Genomic DNA, 22,346 nt, shown 5'->3' on the forward strand with positions numbered 1-22,346 from the left:
TATCCGTGATTTTTCACAATTGATGTTTAACAAGAAAGACAAAAAAATAGTAAAGCGCTTTATTACAATTATTTACTTGAAGTCCTTAATAGAAAACAAGTTTTAATGGTTGGATGTTATGCAAGAGAGGTTAAAGGGATAGTTCAACCCAAAATGAAAATTCTGTTATCATTTACTCACCCTCATGTTATTTCAAACCTGAATGGCCTTCTTTCTTCTGCACAACATAAAAGAATATATTTTGAAGAATGTTGATAACAAAAAACCGTTGGTCCCCATTGACTTAAATTGGTTTTGTCTCCATACAATAAAAGTGAATTGGGACCAACGGTTTCGGTTTACCAACATTCTTCAAAAAATATTATTTTGTGTTATGCAGAAGAAACAAAGTCATACAGGTTTAAAATGACAAGAGGGTGAGTAAATGATGACAGAATTTTCATTTTGGGGGGAACTATCCCTTCAAATGTGCCAACTCAAATTTGGGTATAAAATGTGAATAAAGACTATTTAGTTGTCTCAGTTTGTTATTTGCCAAATAAATAACATTTAAGTTTTTAGTTTTAAACTTTTTTCCCTAAAATATTTTTTTTCTTTATTATTACAGGTGTTCAAATACATTTGTTAAGCACTGTATAAAACAAAAATATAATAAATGAGAGAAAAATACAGTCTTGTGTAAAACATCAAAGGTCCGTATATCCTGATACACTTGTGTCCTACAACGAACAAAAGCGAGTGAAAGATTGACCCAGGGTCACAATGACACCAGGCCGTGAGTCTGAGCTACCTGAGCTAGCTGTTGCCATGGCTACAGGACGCAGCATGCGCGTGCGCTAGTGAGTGTGTGTGTGTTGAGCCGACAGGTGGAGCGGGTGAATGTTTCAGGGCTCTTGGATGTGAAGGGCTCTTACTCCTCATCCCCTCAACTCCTGTCTTCGCCTCTCTCTTCCTCTCTCCGCTCGCCTCGCCGGAGTCATTACCGTCTAATTAAGTGCATGGCTTGTAACACAAGCAAGGCATTAAACTGAAACATTTCGCCCTTGTAAACGATGAGAATGATTATCATGCTAATTCGGCCGCTCTGCCGAGGAAATGGGGCGGCAGGCAGCGTATCTTCCTCTGCTCGTCTGACAGCGCTCGCACCCCTTTGATTCATTCCGTTGCATTTTTTCCCCATATTGTTTCTGCTCTTTGTAGCTTCACTCTCCACTAATGAAGAACTAAAGTGCGTCTTTTCAGAAGAATGTTCTCGTTTGCATATATATGTACACTTTGAGGATGAGAGATGCTACGCGTGAGAACAGTGAAACCTCCAACAAAACAAAGGGATTCTGACATGACCCAGTTCTTAAGAGGAACAAAAACGGTGTACAAGCGCTGTTTAAGAAAACATTCAAGCTCATTCCCCTGAACGTAAATGTGTGCATGTAAGAATGTAAAAGCACAGACTCTGAGGATTCATAAGCAGGCTGACAGACAACGGTATAAACAAGCTTCCAGGAAGTTACTGTAATAGAAAGTAAAAATAGTGGACAACAGCAATATCTGATGTTTAATATAAACAACTTTTGAATGGCGTTTTTTTTCACAACATAATTCCCATAGTCACAATTCTTTAATTTAACAGATTTGATGAGTTTTCTCTTAATCAATAACCAAGTCACCCTAAACTTTTGAACGGTAGTGTACAGATATGGTACTAATGTAATTTCACCTACACATATACAGTACATAAATCATGTCAACTAAGTGATTTTATCCTTACATACACTCTCTAAAATTTCAATCCATTCTGTCTTGTTTTGTACTTCAAATTTCCACACAAAAAAACCCTGTGACAAAGTGAGTTCTAACAAGTTTCACCCAGAATACCTTCTGCCCTGTCAACTCCTCCATCTCCAGGCACACCCTCGCACAGAACCCCTGCTGTTGTAATTAAAGGTGTCCTTGACAGTGATATAGGTCCATTTTCACACCCCTGGACCCAACATTTTTTATGATTTCCCCTTTTTAACAAACCACTCTTCCAAATCAGCAGATCAGTTAGACAGACCACACACACACACGCATGCACACACACACACACACACACACACACACACACACACACACACACACACACACACACACACGCTCACACTCACTGGGGTGTGTGATGTAAGGTGTAGCTGAGACCTCCTCTTTCTCTCCGCTCTGACTTGATGGAGGTGCTAAAGTCTTGATGAGTCTGTGGGGATCTCACACAGAGTAGGAGAATCAAACATGCTGCGATATTTGCATACTTTTATTCATAACTGTGGGTATGTATGTGTGGGTGTGAGGGAGGGAGGAAAAGGAAAGAAAGGAAGACAAAGGGTGACATGCACGCCCTATGAAGTAACCGTAGCACTTAGCTTTCATTTTTGCCATTCTATTTCGACCCCTCGCTGTAGTGCTATGTTCAGAAGACAGTTTCCTTTTTGGAAATGGTTCCTCAACACAGCGAGTCACTAATACTTTTTTTGTGCTACAAAACATTGATATGCTGACACACAAAGGGAAGATAAAGCAAAGCTACAGCACGTCTCCTGGTGCGCACGGGTCAAGCATTGTAGCGCAACGCTAAAAGGTCTGGTATCATCTTTTTATCCAAACCTTTTTGGTTTGCGTTCACTATTTTTACTATACAGCATACACTTCCCGGCTTCTTGCTACCTAGCAACCTTGAAAAATCAAGATGCTGTTTCTTTTCATGTGCAGGTCAAAGCGCTGCATAATTCTGAGAGGTGCATTGAAACCCTGAAACAGAGAAATAGAATTTGTGAGTGTCTGTGTTTGCCCATACATGAACCTATAACACAGCTCTTTCAGTTTTTTAGTGACTATTAAAATCAACAACAAGTGAACTCCAAACCTACTTGGACCAATGTTTTGTATTACTAAAATTCCTAATAGTAGTGAGAAGTTTGTATGCGCTATATAGTTTCTCAGTCGCGGACCAGAAACACACACACAGACACGCTCGCTGTGGTTTAATGCTATCTGGGTGGAGGCAGGATAAGGAATTGTGGTAGACTAAAGCATGGCCTCAGGGCACAAACCCCACATCCTTAATCTGCCCCTCGAGCTCTTATCCATATACACTGCAGAAAAGTGCAGAACTGCATCCCTCCACACGCACACACAAATATATATATATTCAGCAAGACAACATCTGCTCAAACTTAGCACATCTCCATAACCCTAACCCTCTTTCACACTTGCACACACACATTCAAATGGATACAAACTGTAATATGATTACTTTCGCTACGGGGAAGGACACATTATGTGGAATTGAAAATGAAGAGAATATGAGATGAAACAGAAAATCTCCTCTAATTATTCCACTCTTCTGCCTGTCATCCTATGTCAACCTAAAGCTCAGTCACGTGCTCTACTGCCTCTTCCATTTAAATCTTAGAGTGCTTACATGCATTACAATACTCTAAAAACAGATTTAATTTAAATTTATTTAGATTCAAATTTAGTAGCAGGGTGACATTAAAAAAATTGCTGCTTTGGGTCACAAATCATGTACATCACTCTCTTTTTTTGAAACTGATCCTTCCTTTCAAATAAACCAGCATCGGCTAGCTACAACTTCTGAGCTGTGAGCCGCTACAGAAACCGATTCTAAAAATAAAAGCGAGCCGTTTTGGCAGTGTTTTTATGCTTCCCTACGCAAGTCAGGTCATTTTACCCTGATCTATTTTTGGAGTTTAAAGCCCTTTTTTGTGTTAAATCAACAGTTATAGCACAGGTACCGGATTAATTACTGCAGGAGCGTTTTTAACATCTGCTTGAGTGTCAGGTCTAGCGGGGCGAGCGCGTTCTCTGGCCTCGGCGGAGGTGTGAAGGGTGCGAGTTAAAATAAGAACAGTGGCCTCTGGGAAGGCGGCTAACTGGGAGCCCCAAAGACACGTCGGAAGATGAGCGCTCGGTTTCCTTAGAAACACCGCCACACCATGGAAGTGCCGAGTGTGTGTGTTGATGATTGAGTGTGTGATGGTATGGGTGGGATGTTAGTGGGCTGTAAACACTGCAGGAAGCTGTTGTGTCTTTGAGAACACGCGTATGATGCGACTAATTGCATTGTAGTAAGTATTGTCAAAGAATGTACTAGATTACTAATGCCGAGTTCTCAGGGTAGATTACGGGGCTTTGGAGATGTTTGTGCATCTGCGGGTGTGTGCGTTTACGCATGCTAAGGAGAAATAAACTATTTTCCCTGTCCTAATTCTTTAGATGATCGATGTATATGCAGTCTGATCCACAGACGCATATTTAAAGTGACAGTTCACCCAAAAATGAAAACTCTGTCATCATTTACTTACCCTCTTGTCATTTCAAATCTGCATTACTTTCTTTTTTTCTGCAGAACACAAAAGAAGATATTTTAAAGAATGTTGATAACCAAACAATGGCGGTACCCATTCACTTCTATTGTATAGACACAAAACCAATGCAAGTCAATGGGTACCGCCATTGTTTAAAATGACAAGAGGGATAGTAATGATGACAGAATTTTTATTTTTTGGTAAACTACCCCTTTAATGTCTCACTTCATTTCACGGTGACAGAAAAAACATGACCTCACACTCAAAAAGAAGCACGATAACCATGCTGTGTAATAGGCAATATAAAGTGCAAGCAAATGACACAACAGAACCTAAATGCGTACCTGCGGAGCTAAAAAAAAACCCTGCACTTTCATTGATTCTTATGGGATGGGAACATCAAAACACATATTCTCATGGAAATTCTACTGGTTGATTTGTATAATCATGACTGAAACCGACAGATCTTCATTTTTCATAATCGTACATCTCTACTGTCCACAAACTTGTAAGTACATACTTCACTAATGATCGTCAACACTCTAATGTCTCCGTATAAAACCCCGCTGTCTCTCCCTAAAGGTACACGGCTCCTCCACAGAGCGGGTGGGCGCTAGCCTTGGCCTCGCTCGCTCGGTCGGTCAGCGCCGGCGGTTGCGAGTGCGGCGTTGAGTGCTGCAGGTAGCTAAAGGAGAAGAGAGGAGGGAAGGCGTAGGCTTCATGCTTTATGTTTTCAGTAATTAAAACAGCATTAGGCTATTTATTTTCTCTCCCCGTGCGTAGCTGATTGGGCATGAGGGAAATGTGGGACTCGCAAAGCCGGGAAAAGAGCACAATTACACGCCATCAGCAGACAACATTAACTCACTAATAGGAACACGGCAATAAAAGTTTATTATTATGGTGTAGCGATGATTGCCTGGTTTAAGCTAACATTTATAATACTTAGCGATGATTAGGAGGCGAGGGCGGGTGAGGGGGGAAGGGTCACCGAAAATAACGGAAGACGGAGCGGGAACCTTTTCCTCCTCCGATTCTTTCCTCAGAGCGCTTGATCGGGCGGAGTGAGGGATAAGGCTTGCTGAGGGTCTGCTCCTGCGAGAATAGCACTCATTAGCCAGGTTTCCAGACCTCCATTATCTTCTCCTTCGCTAATGTTCTCTAGCACTTACTCAAGATGGCTCACCTCCGCACGGATCCCACGCTATTGGCTGTCGCCGTAATGAGCGAGAGATGCGGTTGGTCTGGAGTAAGTGTGTTTAAAATGAGTTTGCTCTTCGAATGCCCTTTCCCCCTGAGAGGTTACCGAAAGATGCATAACGCCTATGGATATGTTGATCCTCTTCTTATGAAGGACCCTTTTTGACCCCGCTCGTCCCATATACCTATCATGATGCTGAGTCTAGGCAAATATTACCCAGCAGCACCTGGCACGAAAAGCGATTAATGTATGCAAAGCTACTTAAAAAGACGTGAGGGGTTGCTGGAGGAAACCTAAAAATATGATGATGAGAAAAACATGAGAAACAGAGGGAAAGATGTTAGTGTGAGTGAGAAAAACAAGGGAGCAGACTAAAACTCACAGGCACAGGCGACGAGATGAGCGGTTGGTCTGCTCTGTGCCAATGGGGGGACTGGAGAACGTAGTATGTTCCATTCTAAAACCTAGTGAGCTTACTTTCAGTTACTTTCTCCTCAAAGGCAGCATTCTAACTGCAACTGAATCTGAAAGGGATTGATCTGAAGAGCACTACATAAGCAACAACAAAGGTACAGTGTATGAAATTTAGTGGTATCTAGCGGTGTGGTTGCGAATTGCAACTAACCGGATGGCGGCCGCCATCTTGCAGCGCCACGATGCGCATCTTGCAGCGCCACGGCATGTGACATCACCGGGTTGGTTCGCGACATTTCAATATTATCCGATTGCAATACCCTACATTGAGCAGTGAAGAAAAACAAGTATTTCCTTACTTTTTGAATGCGCACTTGTTTTAAAATGGATGGAGACGAACTAGAATGAGCTGATGAACACATGATTAGTCTTATTAATCGACAAACATTGATTTCATAATGTAAGATGCAACGTGATGTTAACAACGCTTCATACAATAAGCGTTTATGTGGCATTTTGCCAGAGTTTTCATTCATATGCGCATTACATTGTGTTACTAGTTCAAAGCTACGTAACATATTTTATATTATTGATAATATAACGTATTTAGGGCTACTGTAGAAACAACGTGGCGAATTCAATGTAAGGGGACCTGTGGTGTATGTAAATATAAAAAAGCTCATTCTAAGGTAATAAAAACATAACGATTCATTATATAAGGTCTTTATACACCTCCGAAGACACAGTTATGTCTATTATATTGCATTTCTGTCAATAGATCGACCAAAAAATTACACAATGGACCTTTAAGAAATGTGCACTAGATTACAACTGATTTCAATAGTCTGGCATTAGCATACTGCTATGCTAACAATGGGATACTCTAATAGACATAAATAAACCTAGCACTTCGCTTTTGGATAAACTAAGCCATTTAAAAACAGTCACATACTTTTCATTATTGAATACATAAAGTAACACTGATAAACAACAAATCAACATTTTTCAATGTCCACCATACGGATGTAATTTTCTTAGAACAAAACAAGGAAGCATATTTATGTGGCGAGAGCATGTCTATGATAACTTAAAATGCTGCCTATGGTGGCGGTTCACTAGGTTTCAGAAAAGAGCGTAGTAAAACAAGAGAGAGAGAGAGACAGAGAAGACGGCCTCGCTTCTTTGCTATTCTCTTCACGTCAGGGGGATAAATTATTCAGAGCCTAGAGAGACTCTGGCCTCATCGTGTAATGAGAAGGACACGCATTGATACCAAATATTGCTGTTGGGAAACTATCGATTGCAGCCCTATTTGTCCAGAGTTTGGTCTGGAAACGAAAGCTGTCAGCGGCTTTTAATATGACTGACACTTACGTAGACGCCCGACTAGCAGTCCGCCCTCCTCCCTCTCCGTTCCCTCCAGTATAAAGGGGATTTACTGGTAGAGGTGTGAGCGAGACAGAGAGGGAGAAAAAATGTGCGCTGTATAGAAAGAGAAAACACTGTCAATAAGGTGCCGGCAGCACAATTAACGCCTGCAGGAGATTCAACAAGATTGGCGTTTACCGTTTGACCTCCAACCCCACATTCAAAGGGCATCGAAGAGGCAAATCATGCCTGCTTGGTTCCCAAGAGCTAATGCAAAATATCTAGAGCTTCACTTACGTAGCAATGGTGTACAAAAATGAGGCAAGAGTATCAAGTAGCTTTCATGCACAACTTCCCCCCTGTCCTCGGGTGAACATTGGCGTACAACTGCTCTGTAAGATCTGACCCATGAGACACGAGGATGCTTGCTTTGGCCTGGACCTGAGAAGTTCTGGCTTTCCTATGGGGTGGAAGGTGCACAGAGGAGGGCTGTGGTTCTTCCAAGGTGGTCCAATGTCCCGGACGGGTTTCAAATGGAAAATACGAAACTCGCTCTCACACGGATATCTCTGTCTTCACGTTAGGTTATTATGTCTGGAATGGGGGTAAAATGATGTGTTAATACATTAAATATTACACTGTGCTGCCAAATATGTTCACTAGCACATTCAGATACACTATATGGACAAAAGTACTTGGATGCCCCCTTCTACGGAACAGGTTTGACTACTTTAGTCATTTCAGTGTGCACAAATCTTAATGCTCAGCATATAATGACATTCTAAAGAATTGTGTGCTTCTAATTTTATAGCAGCAGTTTGTGCAGAACCCTTTTCTGTTCCAAAATGAAAATGCCCTTGTGCACAAAGCAAGGTTCAAAAAGAAATGATTGATTCAGTCTAGTGTGGAAAAACTTGACTGGTCTGCATAAAGCCCAGACATGAACCCAGCTAAACACCTTTGAGCCAAACACTCATCACCCAAACCCAACAATGATTTGTACAGAAAAAGACCCTTCCAAAACTATTGCAACAAAGATGCAAACTAAATTCTTTAATATGGTATTGCATGGTAGAGCATTAATAATGGTTTTTATTGGAATTACTGAAATAGATAAACATGAACCATCCCAATAATTTTGTTATATATATATATATACGTATATATACAGTATATAGTAGTAGTGTATCTGCACTACACAGCAAATACATTTCTGAACAATTATGGAATTTGCTTGGCTTAAGTGAAATCACTTTGTAGCTCACAGCTGGTGCATGTGCCGGAGCCGTGCGGTTTTGAGTGTAAGCACCATGCAGCAATGGTGGAGCTGCAGCCCCATCACATGCACTGGAACGCGCTGCCGGCGACCTAAGAGAACGGGACTGTAATAACCCTTCTTTTAAACACTCGCAGACCTGCAATTACATCATCACCATGTGACAGAGATATAAAAAAACCAAAACACTGTCACAATGTCTCACAGACACTCTAGAGAGGAGAAACAGAAATAAGAGAGAGAGACTGTGGGATAGAGACATATCCTATAAGTTTAGGCAAGCATTTTCAGATAACGTCAGGTTTAATACTCTTAACTGAGGGTCACTACAGTCTTAGTCTTAGACAAGGCAGATTTAGACAATCTGGTCCACTACGCAGCTTACTCGGACCAATTTAGAGAGGTCCATTCAAGAGCACTAAAAAGCAGACACACAATCTGAGCCAGAGAGACGATTACAGCATTAAAAAAATTAAAAAGAGAGCAGATGAGATTTTGTCCTGAAGTGTTTCTTACACATCATGGGTTTAAATGTATATTTTATGGAGTTTAAAATGAAGCTTAACTCTCTTTTTGCATAAATAACCACGCACAGTTTGATAAATAATTCTCAGGGAGCTGTACGCATAGACGGGTGCCTTTAAAAGAGGCCAATGTCTCATTATGGATGTGTGTATGTCTTTGACAGTACATAAGTGAGTGTCATTGCTGTGTGTGTGTTATAAGTGAGGGAATCTAGGCCCTGTTAAACCCTGCCATCCTTGGGGACTGCTCAGCTGGTGAAGGGGTGGGGGGGTGCTGGGGGGGTTGGCACAGGGGTCTGCCGCTCTAAGAAGTCAAATTACCTCTGAGCCCGGCTCATCAGCTCCACACACACCCACACGCCACACACTCATTAACGGTGTACTCACCAGCATATTAGCACAGATTCACAAACACACACAAACACCAAAGTAACACCAAAGTGCTGCAAGCCATGGACATAAATCTCTCCAAACATCTATCCACGCTTCACTACACACAGGCACACAACATGCGAACACACAAAGGGACATGCACAAATATCTTCAAATAAATGTAATGCATTCTCTTACACACATACATACACGCACAGGGGCATTCTTGCGGGTCTCTAATGAAGCCCCAGTTGTGACGGCATGGAGGCGTCTAAGACTCCGGCGGGATAATTATGCCGCTCCCTCGCAGCTGAGTTTGGCAGATGTAGGGGAGGGGTGCGAGCGGCGCCGAGCACGGAATAACGAGCACGGGGGAGCGGAGGTGGGATTCGGCACGGACCCCGCCATCCGCCATTAGCAGCTTGGCACCGTCACAAATGAGTGTTTTTCACCAGAGCATCGGGAAGGGCTGCGAAATTCCAACAAATTCTATGCTAGCACTCTGTCGCAACACCCAGAGACGGCGGGCGAGAGAGAGAGACAGAGAGAGAGAGAGAGAGAGAGAGAAAAACACAAACAAAAGCAGGGTGGAAACATGGGGCGGGCGGAAGGGGGGTTGGGTGGTTCACGCCGCCATGACCGGATTTGTCACCTCTCTCAGCGCAGGGAGCGCAGAGCGTGGCACCATGGGAAATTACCAAATCAGAATGCATTGATTTTCTTCAGGGAGGCGGCAAAAACATTCCTGAAAAACTGACATGGTTGAGAATTAAGGAGGAGATTGTATCAGACCTTTGTATTATTGAGAGCAGAGAGTGGTAGACTTTTGTTTTGTGAGGGTGCGGAATAAAGTGCTCTATTGTGCGCCTCTGGTACACGGGGACCACACATGCGACAGGCCAACTATTACATCTCACTCTCTCTCTTATACCTTCTCGGCTTTCATTTGTCTCTCTTTGTACTCTAGTACTGTAATTACCGTAGTGTCGCCAAGGTAGGGCCGCGTGTTTCACTCTAAAGAATAACTTAAAGTAATTGCATAACAGTGCGAGTGTGTGTGACAGGGTTTCTAGCTATCATACGTGTGAAGAAATCCCTCGGCAGTCGATGAAAAATAATTTCTAAACGTTGTGCCTTCTGCCAGGTACACATTTTAAGTTCTGAATGGCCCTTTACCCAGGTTTGGTCATCTGACTCATCCACCGCAGGAATCTTGACCTTGCAGGCCTCTGTCACAGGAAACCAACGTGCAAGCGTTTGCAGCTTTGACTGTGACCTCGCTCCATATCTGACGGTACATGCCGTCTGCTACAGCTGTAGTGTTTAACACTGCTGTATCTGTCGCTACCCCACGCTTTTCCTTAAAGAACATCTGCTTTCATTTCACAGCTGTTTAACTGTAAGTAGATGCATCAATTTGGTTCTAAAACATAGGGAGCTACAGCCTACATGGTGACCGGCTTTCAAGTAGTACTCCACACAAGAGACTTCACTTGCTTAATAAAGTAAATAAGTAAAGTCAAGTAAAAACATATTAATATAAAAAATAAATGTATGAAATAATAAAATAATTTCATAAAAATATATGATAGTTTTTTGTCATTACCATAAATATTTAGAAAATAAAATATTATTGAAAATTCATTTTAATCAAATACTCTTCAGTGTTTAATATAATACATTTATTTATCATTTACATTTATCTCACCTTTTCTGTCATTGAATGTATTAAGATGCTACATCAAAATGCCCATCTTTAAAAGCTACTAAGCATGCCCAAGATGTCTTAAAATTCTACCTACAGAGGCAGCTTACTAAGTTTCGGAACAGAGAAATAGTCAATTACTGCATACCAAATTATAGTACATTAAAAACAGGATGCCATAAGTTCCCAATGCAATACTATTTCTGGTGAATTTTGGATGTGTGCATCTTTTCACTTAATATTTCCCATCATCCCTTGCGGAATGTACGTGTGGAAGTTTATGATGACTTACTCTACACTCTGTGAGTTACAAAAAGTAACATGTGAATAAAGCTGCCAAAGCATTAAATGCATTACACTAAATACAAACTCAAAGCATTAATGATTTAGCATAACACTTAAGCATAAATTAAGCTTACATCTTGCCCGTAGTACAAAAATACAACACTGGCATATTAGCCTACACACCTAAAAGTGTGGACATTCCCAGCAAAATGCATACTTTTAGTGCATGCTATAAATATGTGCATTGGGAAGTTGACTGTGTCACTTGTCCATTTGTTTAAAGCATTCTACCATCTCCGTCCATCTTTCTATCTAAATGATCAATTTCAAGGTGACCCTGGCTGAATTACAGTGAGTGTTTTGCGCGTGCGGGTAGGCAGGCGGCTGCAGCCTGGACCCAGTAATTAACACCAGCGCCTAATGAAGTCCAGCTGCTCACCGCGCAGACTGAGAGGCTGCCAAAAACCAGGAGAGCCCCTGTCAGCCAACCTCATCCTCCAGCACTCCCTCTCTCTCTTACGAAGGTCAACCTCCTTCATCAGCACCCGGTCAGATCATCTCTCACCCTCCCTCTGTATCCATTCCTTCCTCCACATCTCTGCACTGAGAAGAGAGGAAAAGCACCGGTCATGCATTCCTCCCATCACCTCATCCCTTGTTCCATGCCAAATATCTCCAAATTTCCCCTTCTACCCAGACCCCTCTCCATCTTGTCTGCATCCCTCGATCTCTATGACGCCCGGTAATCTTCCTCTTCTTCCCTTCTAATTCTTTTCATCTCCCCATCAGTTTGCTGCTTGAAATTGTTCGACGAGTTCAAGGAGAAATATTTGGATATTCGGGCGATGTTGAATAGCCAATGAGGGCACAGCGTGATAAAACCGAGCCAATCACACGGTTCTTTACCCTTCCTAACCTCTGGGGCGGAAACGAGACAGTGATTAGGTTGTCTAAAGACACAATAAAGAATGTTATCGCAATATATTACCATGTACCTTCTGTGCATAATTATTAGGCGTATCAAGAGGTGCTCTTTTGAAGAGAACATTTAATACAGGCTGTCTAAAGCATGTGAAAGTAACTTGACAGCACCGTGACATTTTCTGAACACTGTTGGGATGTTTGTTTAAGCAAAACGCACAGCCATGATCGTAGGGTTCAAGTATCATCAAGTAAAAATCCACTAAAAAAAGTTTTTAAAAAAAGTAAGGGAACACCTCTCCTAACAAGCACAAGCAAGAAAAAGTAAAAAAAGTTCCTATCCCTGAGAATAAGCGATTATAATAGTGATTCTTTCCTTTTCTCAAAACAAAAATCAATTGTTTTAACATTTTAAGGTTAATTAATGCAGCAAAACAAAATAATACTAAAGGTACTATATGAGAGAGGCATGTTATCCTTAAATTCTAACAAGAGACTGGTCTAAGATCCATCATGTCCCCCCACCTTCTCATTTTTAACTACACACCCCAGAATTCCCATCTGACTTCATCCTTCCTGCCTTGCATCTCTTCTCCCACTCTGACTCCTATACCGGATCAAAGCTATGGTTCCTGTCATACAGGCACCTCTCAGCGTTCCTCTGAGAGCGGCCTTTGAAGAGTCCGGCCCCAGGTGGCCCTTTCTCCCACGCACCTGCATGCGCACACACACACTCTGAGGGGCCTCCACCCCATCCCTCTGGGACCTCCGCCCCCGCCCTTCCATCGAGAGTCTGCCTTCCCCTGATTCCTGTACGTCTTGCAGAGAGCATTGATGAGCTGTGACATCCGCTTATTCCTACCTCCCACACACACACAGAGAGAGATGATGTGTAGAAGCAAGATCACACCAGACAGCAGATGTTAATTATCAGTCAGTATTTAAGAGGGCTTTATTTGCAGAGTTTACCTGGCAGTGCGGAGAGAGAGAAACAGGGGCGCTCACCTGCACAGATTTCAATGCTGTCTTGATCCAACCAAACTAGAGGTTAAGCATGCACTCATGTTTTAGTAAGGGGTTACATTACACCTAATCTCTCATTTAGCAAAATTTCCTTGACCCCACTACACACATTGATTCCCCTTTATTCATTTACTAACCTTCGAGTTGTTCCAAATCTGTATACATTTCTTTGTTCTGATGAACACAGAGAAAAATATTTGGAATAGTGCTTATAACCAGACAGATTTTGCCCCCCATTGACTACCATAGTAAAATACAATGGTAGTCAAAAGTGCCCCAGAACTGTTTGCTGTCCCACATTCTTAAAAATGTCTTCTTTTGTGTTCAACAGAACAAAAAAATGAAGTAATTTATCCTACTATGGGAGTCAATGGGGGGCAAGATCTGTTTGGTTATAAGCATTCTTCCAAATATCATATACATTTATTCAGATTTGGAACAACTCGAAGGTGAGTAAATGATGACAGAAGTATCCATTTAACAGAACAAAAATAAAATAAAAAAGTCCTTTATGGGATAACTATTTATTTCTAAGAGTAGTTCACTTTAAAATAAGCCCCCATTGACTTTCAATACTAGGAATAAAAATTACTATGGAAAGTCAATGGGGGATTATTTTAAAGTGAACTACTCCTTTAAGTTGAACTGTGTAGTTTTTTTATGTTAACTTTTACCATCATTGCATAAAATGCAGAGACTACACTCTTAAAAACAAAGGTGCTTCATGTTGCCATAAATTTACCATTTTCTGTCACAAAAGGTTCTTTGTTGTAGAAAAAGGAAACTTTGAGTAAATGGTTCTATGGTGAACCAAAAATGGTTATTCTATGGAACTGCTGAGCAAAACTGTCTATAAAAAAACATTTCTTTTTTAAGGGTGTACTACACCAATTTCTACGTTGATTCCCTCAAAAGGTGTAAACACTGTAGTGTAAATCAAAAATCAAACTATTTGACTTTGGAGCAGGACTGAGTTGAGAACCATTCATAAAACCACCTTTTTTTCCAATTTCGTCCGGTGATGCAAGCGGCTCAGAAATGACATGCTTCACTTTAAACTCTGCGCTAGTGCCGCCGCTTCTCCCCCCTCATCATCACGTATCCGATGCGTAATGTCACATGGACGGAAGTGCTCTCTGCCAGCTACGACAGATGCCACTGTCACTCGAGAAAATAAATTCCGAATACTTAACGAATTAAGTGAGGAGCAAATTACGGCTGGCCCCCGTTCATTATGCACAGATAGGCAGGCAGCTTGTTTGTCTTTTTAACAATTACCGCACAGAGAAGGGAGGGTTGGGATGGTGACGGGCTCTCGATACCATCTCTCCCTCCCCTCCGCGGCAGCTGGCTGAGACACACCTGGACGGATCTGGGACAGGAGGGAGGAGATAGGGGGGAAACGGGGCAGCTGCACCTCTATGAGTCCTGCCTGGGAAAGACATTCACACAAGACTTTTCGCAACAACAGTAGCACTGCCTGCCCCTGCGGTTAGAACGCGACAAAGTGAATGGCTGTTCCTGAGACAGGTAAAAATACTTTTCATCACGCGTTTCGCACCTGCAACCCCCCACCCGTGCGGCCGCAAGTGTACCTCATTTTCCATTCTGTTCCCACACCTTTTGGAGGAGGCTCCCCCTGAGCAGTTCTCTTATAGATCTCCAAACAGCTTGTAATTACCTTTAATAAACAGCATAAGAAGCAAATCAAGCGCAAACGTGGCAAAATGAGCTCTCGGGGGGATCAGACATCACTCAGCCTTGCAAACAAACATTTCGGCAAAACATCGCTGCCGCTCTCCCTTTTCAACATGACATTCTCTGTTGGGGCCATTCGAAGGAGGGGAAGGAAAGAAAAGAGAGAAATGGAAGCAGAGAGAAAGTAAGGGAATTGAATTTGGATTGTTACGTCATGGAGCGGCTTAGGGTCATGTGCTACCTAAGATGTGTCCAAAACCTGCACAACGCTGTGTCGGAAGGTATATGGAGACAGGTTTGAATAAAATATTTACATCATTTCTACTAAACATCATCTATTTGGTTAAAAGATAAAAATAATAACAATTTTAAAATGTATAATTTAGACAAAAATTACACATGACATTATGATGGCATTAAAGGTGCCTTCGTTCTCTGCCTTAACATTAAGTAATGTAAACCAATACAACATTATTATAAAGTGTTCATGATATCATTTACGCAGTTTATCAGTCATTCAAGAATCAAGTATTCTAAAGAGCCGTGCAGTAATGTCACAAAATACATGCAGACGTGTACGTGTTCAACGATGCACGTGTGTTGACTTTGGCTAGATGTCAAGGTATGATTTTGTCCACCTCTGGCCCTAAAGTTGCACCTCAACTCTCTCATCCCTCCATCCCCGCCTCTTTCTATTCACCTCTAGCAGCGCACCCGCTATCATCCCCCTCCCTCAAACATTGCCCGGCCCCTCTGAGGTTCCGCCTGGGTAGCTCCAGGTGGTCTATGATGTGCATGAGGGGCTGTCATCTGTTGCCATGCTCACGTACACACCACATGGGCTGCAGTAGAGAGCGCCACGCCATTAACAAGCCATAAAAACCAACCCAACCCTTTTAAAACATCAGAACACTAAGGAATAGCTGCTCTCACCAAAGCCACTCAACCTAACATCGGCTCGGCGCGCACAATAGAGACATCAGGGGCTGGATAACAGGGAGTGACACATGCAATGTGAAGGAATGATGATTTCTTTTGCTCTCGTGACTACGGGATGGAGGGTGCTGGAATATGGCTACACACACACACACACACACACACACAGATATGCACACAGTGTGGCCCTAGGCTAGACAATGGCTCTAGCGTGTTCGCGTACAGGCGCTCAGTGAAGTGAACCATCATTCACATTATCTACATTCATCGACTCCTAAAGCCTCTTGTGTGCTGCCTCATTAAGCCTGCACTGACACAGAGAGACCGCACCAGGACTCTTTTGGTAGGAGTCCTCCGTGTGTGTGTGAGCGTCTCTCCCTATATAACAGACATGGGCATTGCCTTATAGCGAAAAAGGGTTCCACGGAGCTCTGCAGCATCACTTCCTATAGGACCATAACCTCTAAATGAGAAACATTCACCTGTACCTACACCCACAATCCTTTACTCACTAATAAAGTGACTGACATCCCAGACTGCTGTACTTACTGATATGACGATAAAATACAACACGCAGTAATCATGATGTGATACTACAAGGATGAAAAGCGCACCCTTAGTTGATACAAGAACATCATTATGACATCACAGGGAACACCCTGGGGTCAAACAGGAAGCATATATGTGGCGTTGCCATGACAACACGTGTGCAACTCATGCTCCAGGCATCAGAATCCTCGGGATGAATGACTAAGAATCACTGATGACATTAAAAAACTCTCTGGAGAGCGACTTCATTCAGGTGTACAGGTGTACGTGTGTTCATGCCTCTGGCCCAGCCCCATGCATAAAGAATCACTATGGTAATGTGTGCGCATGTGTATGTGTTTATATGTGTAAATAAGCACAGGAAATGAAGTATGGAAATCCAATGATACAATGACATAATCCAATGATATAACTATACTTTGATATACTTTGAACTACACTTTGATCCCTCACCAACTGGCATGTGTCCCTTTTTAATGGTAAATTCCTCTTGATCTTTTAAAATATTAAAGTTCAATCAAGTAAACACTATGGTTAAGAATTAAAAGCTTGCTCCCAATTTTAAGAGACTAACCCGCAATAAAATATCTAATAAAACTAAGCTGCAAAAAAAAAAACACTCACCATGAAATTAAAGTATTTTGTTTAACCACAAAACGACACAATTATTCATCAACGACACCTATTCAGTCACAGCGAGGAAATAAACAGAACGCCAAACAGAGTGTACCATATTTTTCCAGTTAGTATTCAACTAACAATAAAATTATATGGAAAATCCACCAAAAGCTGAGCTGTTCCTGCCCTTAGACTCGCATATTCAGCTTTGCATGATGTTAAGTCACAAGCATCTGATGTTTTTTCTTTCTATACGTATGCAACTATATTGGATTTAAAAGCAAAACTTCAGCTCATACCATATGTCTCATTGCAAAGTGGGTTTTTACATATCTTAAACGCACAGCAGCAAACGGTCGATTTAATTCTACGGGTCAGAAAGAGAGTGGAAAATGGTCATGAAAAATTAAATTATGGGGACCTCGGGGAACAAAAATAATGAATATGAAAAATGTATGACATGACCCCTTTATGTGACCAATCATGCACTGATCTCCACTATAGCCCCGCCCCTTCTGCTCAAGCGGTGAAAGATGTATGTGTGCTTGAGGAGGGTCATTCATTCAGGTTATCTAGCTAAGAATTGAGAGAGATAAGGGGGGACAAACCTTGCAGCTGGGCGGGCTCTCCTACGGGCCATCCGATAGGCAGGGAGGGTGGAAAGAGAAGGCAGGGTGACAGTTAGTCAGCAGCTCTATGACCACATGAGTGTTAGATGGTGGAGGAGGGGTCAGACATGGAGGTCATGGATCACTCATGGTGACCGAATGGAGAGAGATTGGGCTGCCATTGTTATAAATGACTAAAATTACTTTTCTGCCAAAATATGTATATGAAACTACAAGTTTGACAATAAAATCTTTGTTAATTCACCCAAAAGCTATAATTCTGTCATTTACTCACCCTCACCATGTTTCAAACCCATGTGATTTTCTTCCGTGAAACAAGAAAAAGTTTAACCATCATATTCTGTGAATTATTTTTCGTGGGAATCAAACTCCAGAAGTCTTCTAAAGCCATAAAATATTTTTGTTTGAGGATTTTGTAAAAAATAATGCATTGCACTAGTTTTCACATCAACATTCTGTACCTGAATAGATGCTAATAAGAATTTGAGATCTTAAAATGATGGTAGAAAGAAACATTTTAAGTTGATTTAATTCTGTTCCTCACACGATGTTATTCTATTGCTTCAGAAGACTACAGTGCACAACTTTTTTTCTCCTTTGATTATCATTTTCAACTCAACAGCACTTTTTGACTGTTAAACATCACCTTTTCTGATCTCCAGAAGAAAGCGTGTTATACAGGTCGGGAATGACATAATGATGAATAAATAATGACAGTATTATCATTTTTGGGTGAACTATTCCTTTAGCACTTGTCAGCGTAATGTGTTTCCAGATCGCTGCTATGAAATATCGTCATCCATAAAGCATCAAACCAAACTATTTCCAAAACGATCAACCCTGGACCTATAACCGAGAAAAAGCACAGTGGAGCAATACGTGATATTCAGGACAAGTGAAACAAGGAGAGAGAAAGAGAGGAGCGATTCGGCAGTGAAGGGCGAGGGAGAGTCAGGGTTGGTCGGAGGGGGGTGAAGAGGCGAACTACAGCTCAATCCACTAATAAAGGCAGATGAAAGGGAGGTTAAACACAATATGCTAATTGAAATGTGTTGGCTGATTAAGGGCGATTGAGAGGAGAGTGGACGTGCTGTGAGTTCTGTACGCCGGTGATTAGTGCAACATTAGTGTCTGCATGCTTTTCCTTGCCACGTGCCCGAATGGACGAATTGGGGGTGTACAGGAGTGGATGGAGAGGTGAAATGAGTAAAGCCTCCTTCTGCTCACATCTCTTACTGTCTTACGCAAAACCAGAGAAAACTTGTCGAACCCTGAGGACTGTGTATAGGCCCGTAAACAATCCAGGCTGTGTGTCTGGCCCGCCTAGCAAAACGCAAACATTACTGAACATCACACCTTATCACAAGGAGTGTCAAGAACATGTCAAACTGGGCCGAGCTCTTCGCTGTATTGTCTGAGAGGCCTTGTGTTTACTTGTTTGCTACTTGAGCTTATTTTCCTCTCTTGTCTTGCTTATCTGTCAGTCTGTCTGTATTTTTTTATTAGTATTATTTTTCCGTGCACAATCTTCCTCTTTGTGAGTGAAGGTCTCTCAGGAGCACAGAGGATTTTTTTTCCGCGGGCTTTATTGTTTTCCGCTGCGCAGCTGTAGACCCACGGGGTGCCCCCTGCAGGTGTGAGAGTGTGTTGGAAAGAGAGTGAGAAACAGAGAAAGAGAGTGTGTATGTACGTATGCACTCGTGTGATTTTGGCTTTTGAGAGTATGCGGTTGCGTCGGTTCTCCCCCCACCAGCAGGGAGCGCCGCTGCGCAGAGGTGATCATCAAGGGGTGCTGTGCTAAATGAAGACTAAAATTAAAAGCAGTGTACTGAAATGCCTGTGACTACACAGGCGCGTCCCCGTGAGGGTGGCCCGACGGTGGGACGCGACATCTTTTTGCCCCCAACCTAACAGCCTGGCTCAGAGGGGTTCTGTTATATTAATATGAATATAAAGTCACTGAGCTGGATGCAGCTACCCCTCTCCTTTTTTGCATCCCTGTCATTTCAGGAACAATCAAAATGGCGTCCGTTTGCTACCAGGCTCATTTTTGGAGTGATTTTAAGCGTTTTTAGGGGGATACCCAAATAAAAAATAGTTTATACAAATGAAAAATTCACTTAATCCCCCCTCATGTTATTTTAATCCTATATGCTGTTATTCATTAAGAAAACAGTTCCATTTGATCTCTTTTTAACACTTGACATCCTCCTGTAATGGAACATTCACTTTACAGCAAAAGCTGTGCCGCAGTTCTTTAAAAAAAACTAAGGACGTCTATGTTCGACAAAAACAACAGCATACAGGATTAAAACTCATACGAATAAAACAGAACATTTATTTCTATGTGAGCTACACCTTTAAATGACCTTTTAAAGCTAAAAATCAACGCTGCATCAAAAATGTCTTTCAATCACATCAGTCGGATACCTAAACAACACAATACACCATAGTTCTTCACTAAGTTCTTTTCCTCCTCGTGTTCTTTCTTTCAGTTAGTGGCATGTGTCTGAAACAGGTGTTAGTATGGGGCAATGAAATGTTCAAGAGCAGTGGCTGTCTCCCTCACAGGGGAAATGAGAGGGTTCAAACCAGCTCTTACATTATGGAGTGTGTGCTTCTGGATGGGGTGGGAAATTATTACTGTTATTGCCAGAAATCTGTTTCTCGGGTAAGTCCAAAGAGAGCAGAAATCCTTGACTGTTATAGCTGTAGATAAACCCAGAGTGGTTTGCACATTTTTTAACTGCCTCTGAGTTCTGCATGTATACTATGAATAGGGGAAACCAGGGCTAGCTGTCACCAGGGAAAGTTGTCACAAGGACTACCAATTAACTAACCAATTGTAACTGTTATCTGATTATTTTGTTTTTTTCATGTAGGCCTAACTGCAACAGATTTCAGTTACCAAAATTTTGTATCCTGATTACTGTAATCCCGTTACATGTAATCAGTTACTCACCAACCCTGCAAATAAACCATATATGTGCCCTATGATGTGACAGCAAAAATTTCAGAAAAAACACCCTTAACAATGAAGATAAATCTCTTATGTCATATATATATATATATATATCATTAACAATTGTTTTCAATTTTTTTTGCCATCACACCACAGGACACAAGTCAACTTGTTTATTTGTCAACTACCCTTTATGTGCTTATACAGCAACTTGCGTTCAAAACTATTCTGTAGCAGCCTATAATGTAAACATTTACTGAAAATAGTGATAACTAACCCGATCTCCTCTACCCGGATCCCTTTTTGTGAAGAGCTACTTCCGCACCACAAAACCTACAAAGCTTTGAATGCAGTTTGTCACACCACACTGACAGTGACTAATTCTAAAACAGGCGATCTATTCCTGAACACAAAACTAATAAAGATCCGACTGACAATGGGATGTGTCCACCTTGCAGACTGACAAGAGTAACAAGCCAATAGGAACAGTCAAACCCCGTTCACAAGCCGACCAGACAAACGCTGCAATGTGAAACTAATGATAATGCAATATAAACCACACGGTAAATAAATATCTGCATGACCCTCTATAGTCTGGTGCTGTTGGCTGTTAGATGAAATCAGGGCAGCGCTAATGAAATTCGTCTTTCGGTACATGTGGATTTCCGCCTCCGTGCTAAGGAAAATCGTTACGAGGTCTCTCCGCACGGAGACAAACGTCTACATTAAATAATCACACGGCTTCAATCAACAGGCAGGGAAAAATAAACCCACAATCCTCCAGGCTTGCCGCCTCCTGGAGAACGGAGCTCTGATCGAGTTCGCCTGCCTCACCAGTCAGATTAATTAAAACACTAGGCTTTTCCACCCCTCCCATATCTGTGTAATCAAGCTCTGTTGCAGCAGACCGCAATAGCCCGAAATCTTTATTGATTCCCTTACCTACGCTCAACGCCACTTCCGCGCGAACGCGGGCTGAAAAGATTTGAAACGACACCGACGTAATTTAAACCTAAATTAAAGATCAAGTCACAAAACCTCAAGGTGCGCCAACCACCTGCAGCATGCTTCAGGAAGCCTTCAGGTGTGTAAAAGGGATGTTAAAGGTATGCGTGTGAAGCTGTTTTTTAATTGTGGGAGGAGGATCTCTTGTGATTGGTGCATGCTCTTGGGCTGCCAGCAGAGCAAAGTGACGGTACACAAAATTACAAAGGCAGCACGCTCACGCGGCGATGCTGCGCTCGCAGGAAAGACACAGGAGAAAAGAGGAGAGGCAGAGAGGGGAGCAGATGTTGCAAGTTTGAGGAGGTGTCACCTCAGCCTACTGGTGACTGGGACAGGGAGGGAGACAGAACAAGTAAGAGAGGAAAAGGAAAGTGAGAGAGGATGGGGGGTGGGTGAAAGTGGGAGGCTAGGTGAGGTATGATCACACTTCTGTAAAAAGGTAGGATGCCTGAAATGTGTATCCACAAGCAGGTAAGATGTTGCAAAAAAGGTGGAAGTT

The 22,346-nt window shown here is 42.1% G+C and overlaps 1 protein-coding gene across 2 annotated transcripts in view; it reads right to left on the reverse strand.

Annotated features, from left to right (window-relative positions):
• Positions 1–22,346, reverse strand: part of znf423 (zinc finger protein 423) — a 144,314-nt gene that overhangs the window by 45,405 nt on the left and 76,563 nt on the right. Inside the window, exon 6 of one of the 2 annotated variants that reach the window (XM_057347487.1) lies at positions 17,860–17,880. The exons of the other annotated variant lie outside the window; for it this stretch is intronic. Coding sequence (XP_057203470.1) covers positions 17,860–17,880 — 21 coding nt within the window. The remainder of the gene's footprint in view (positions 1–17,859; positions 17,881–22,346) is intronic. 2 annotated transcript variants of the gene reach the window in all.

Source organism: Triplophysa rosa, linkage group LG12 (genome assembly GCF_024868665.1).
Source record: "Triplophysa rosa linkage group LG12, Trosa_1v2, whole genome shotgun sequence".
Taxonomy (NCBI): domain Eukaryota; kingdom Metazoa; phylum Chordata; class Actinopteri; order Cypriniformes; family Nemacheilidae; genus Triplophysa; species Triplophysa rosa.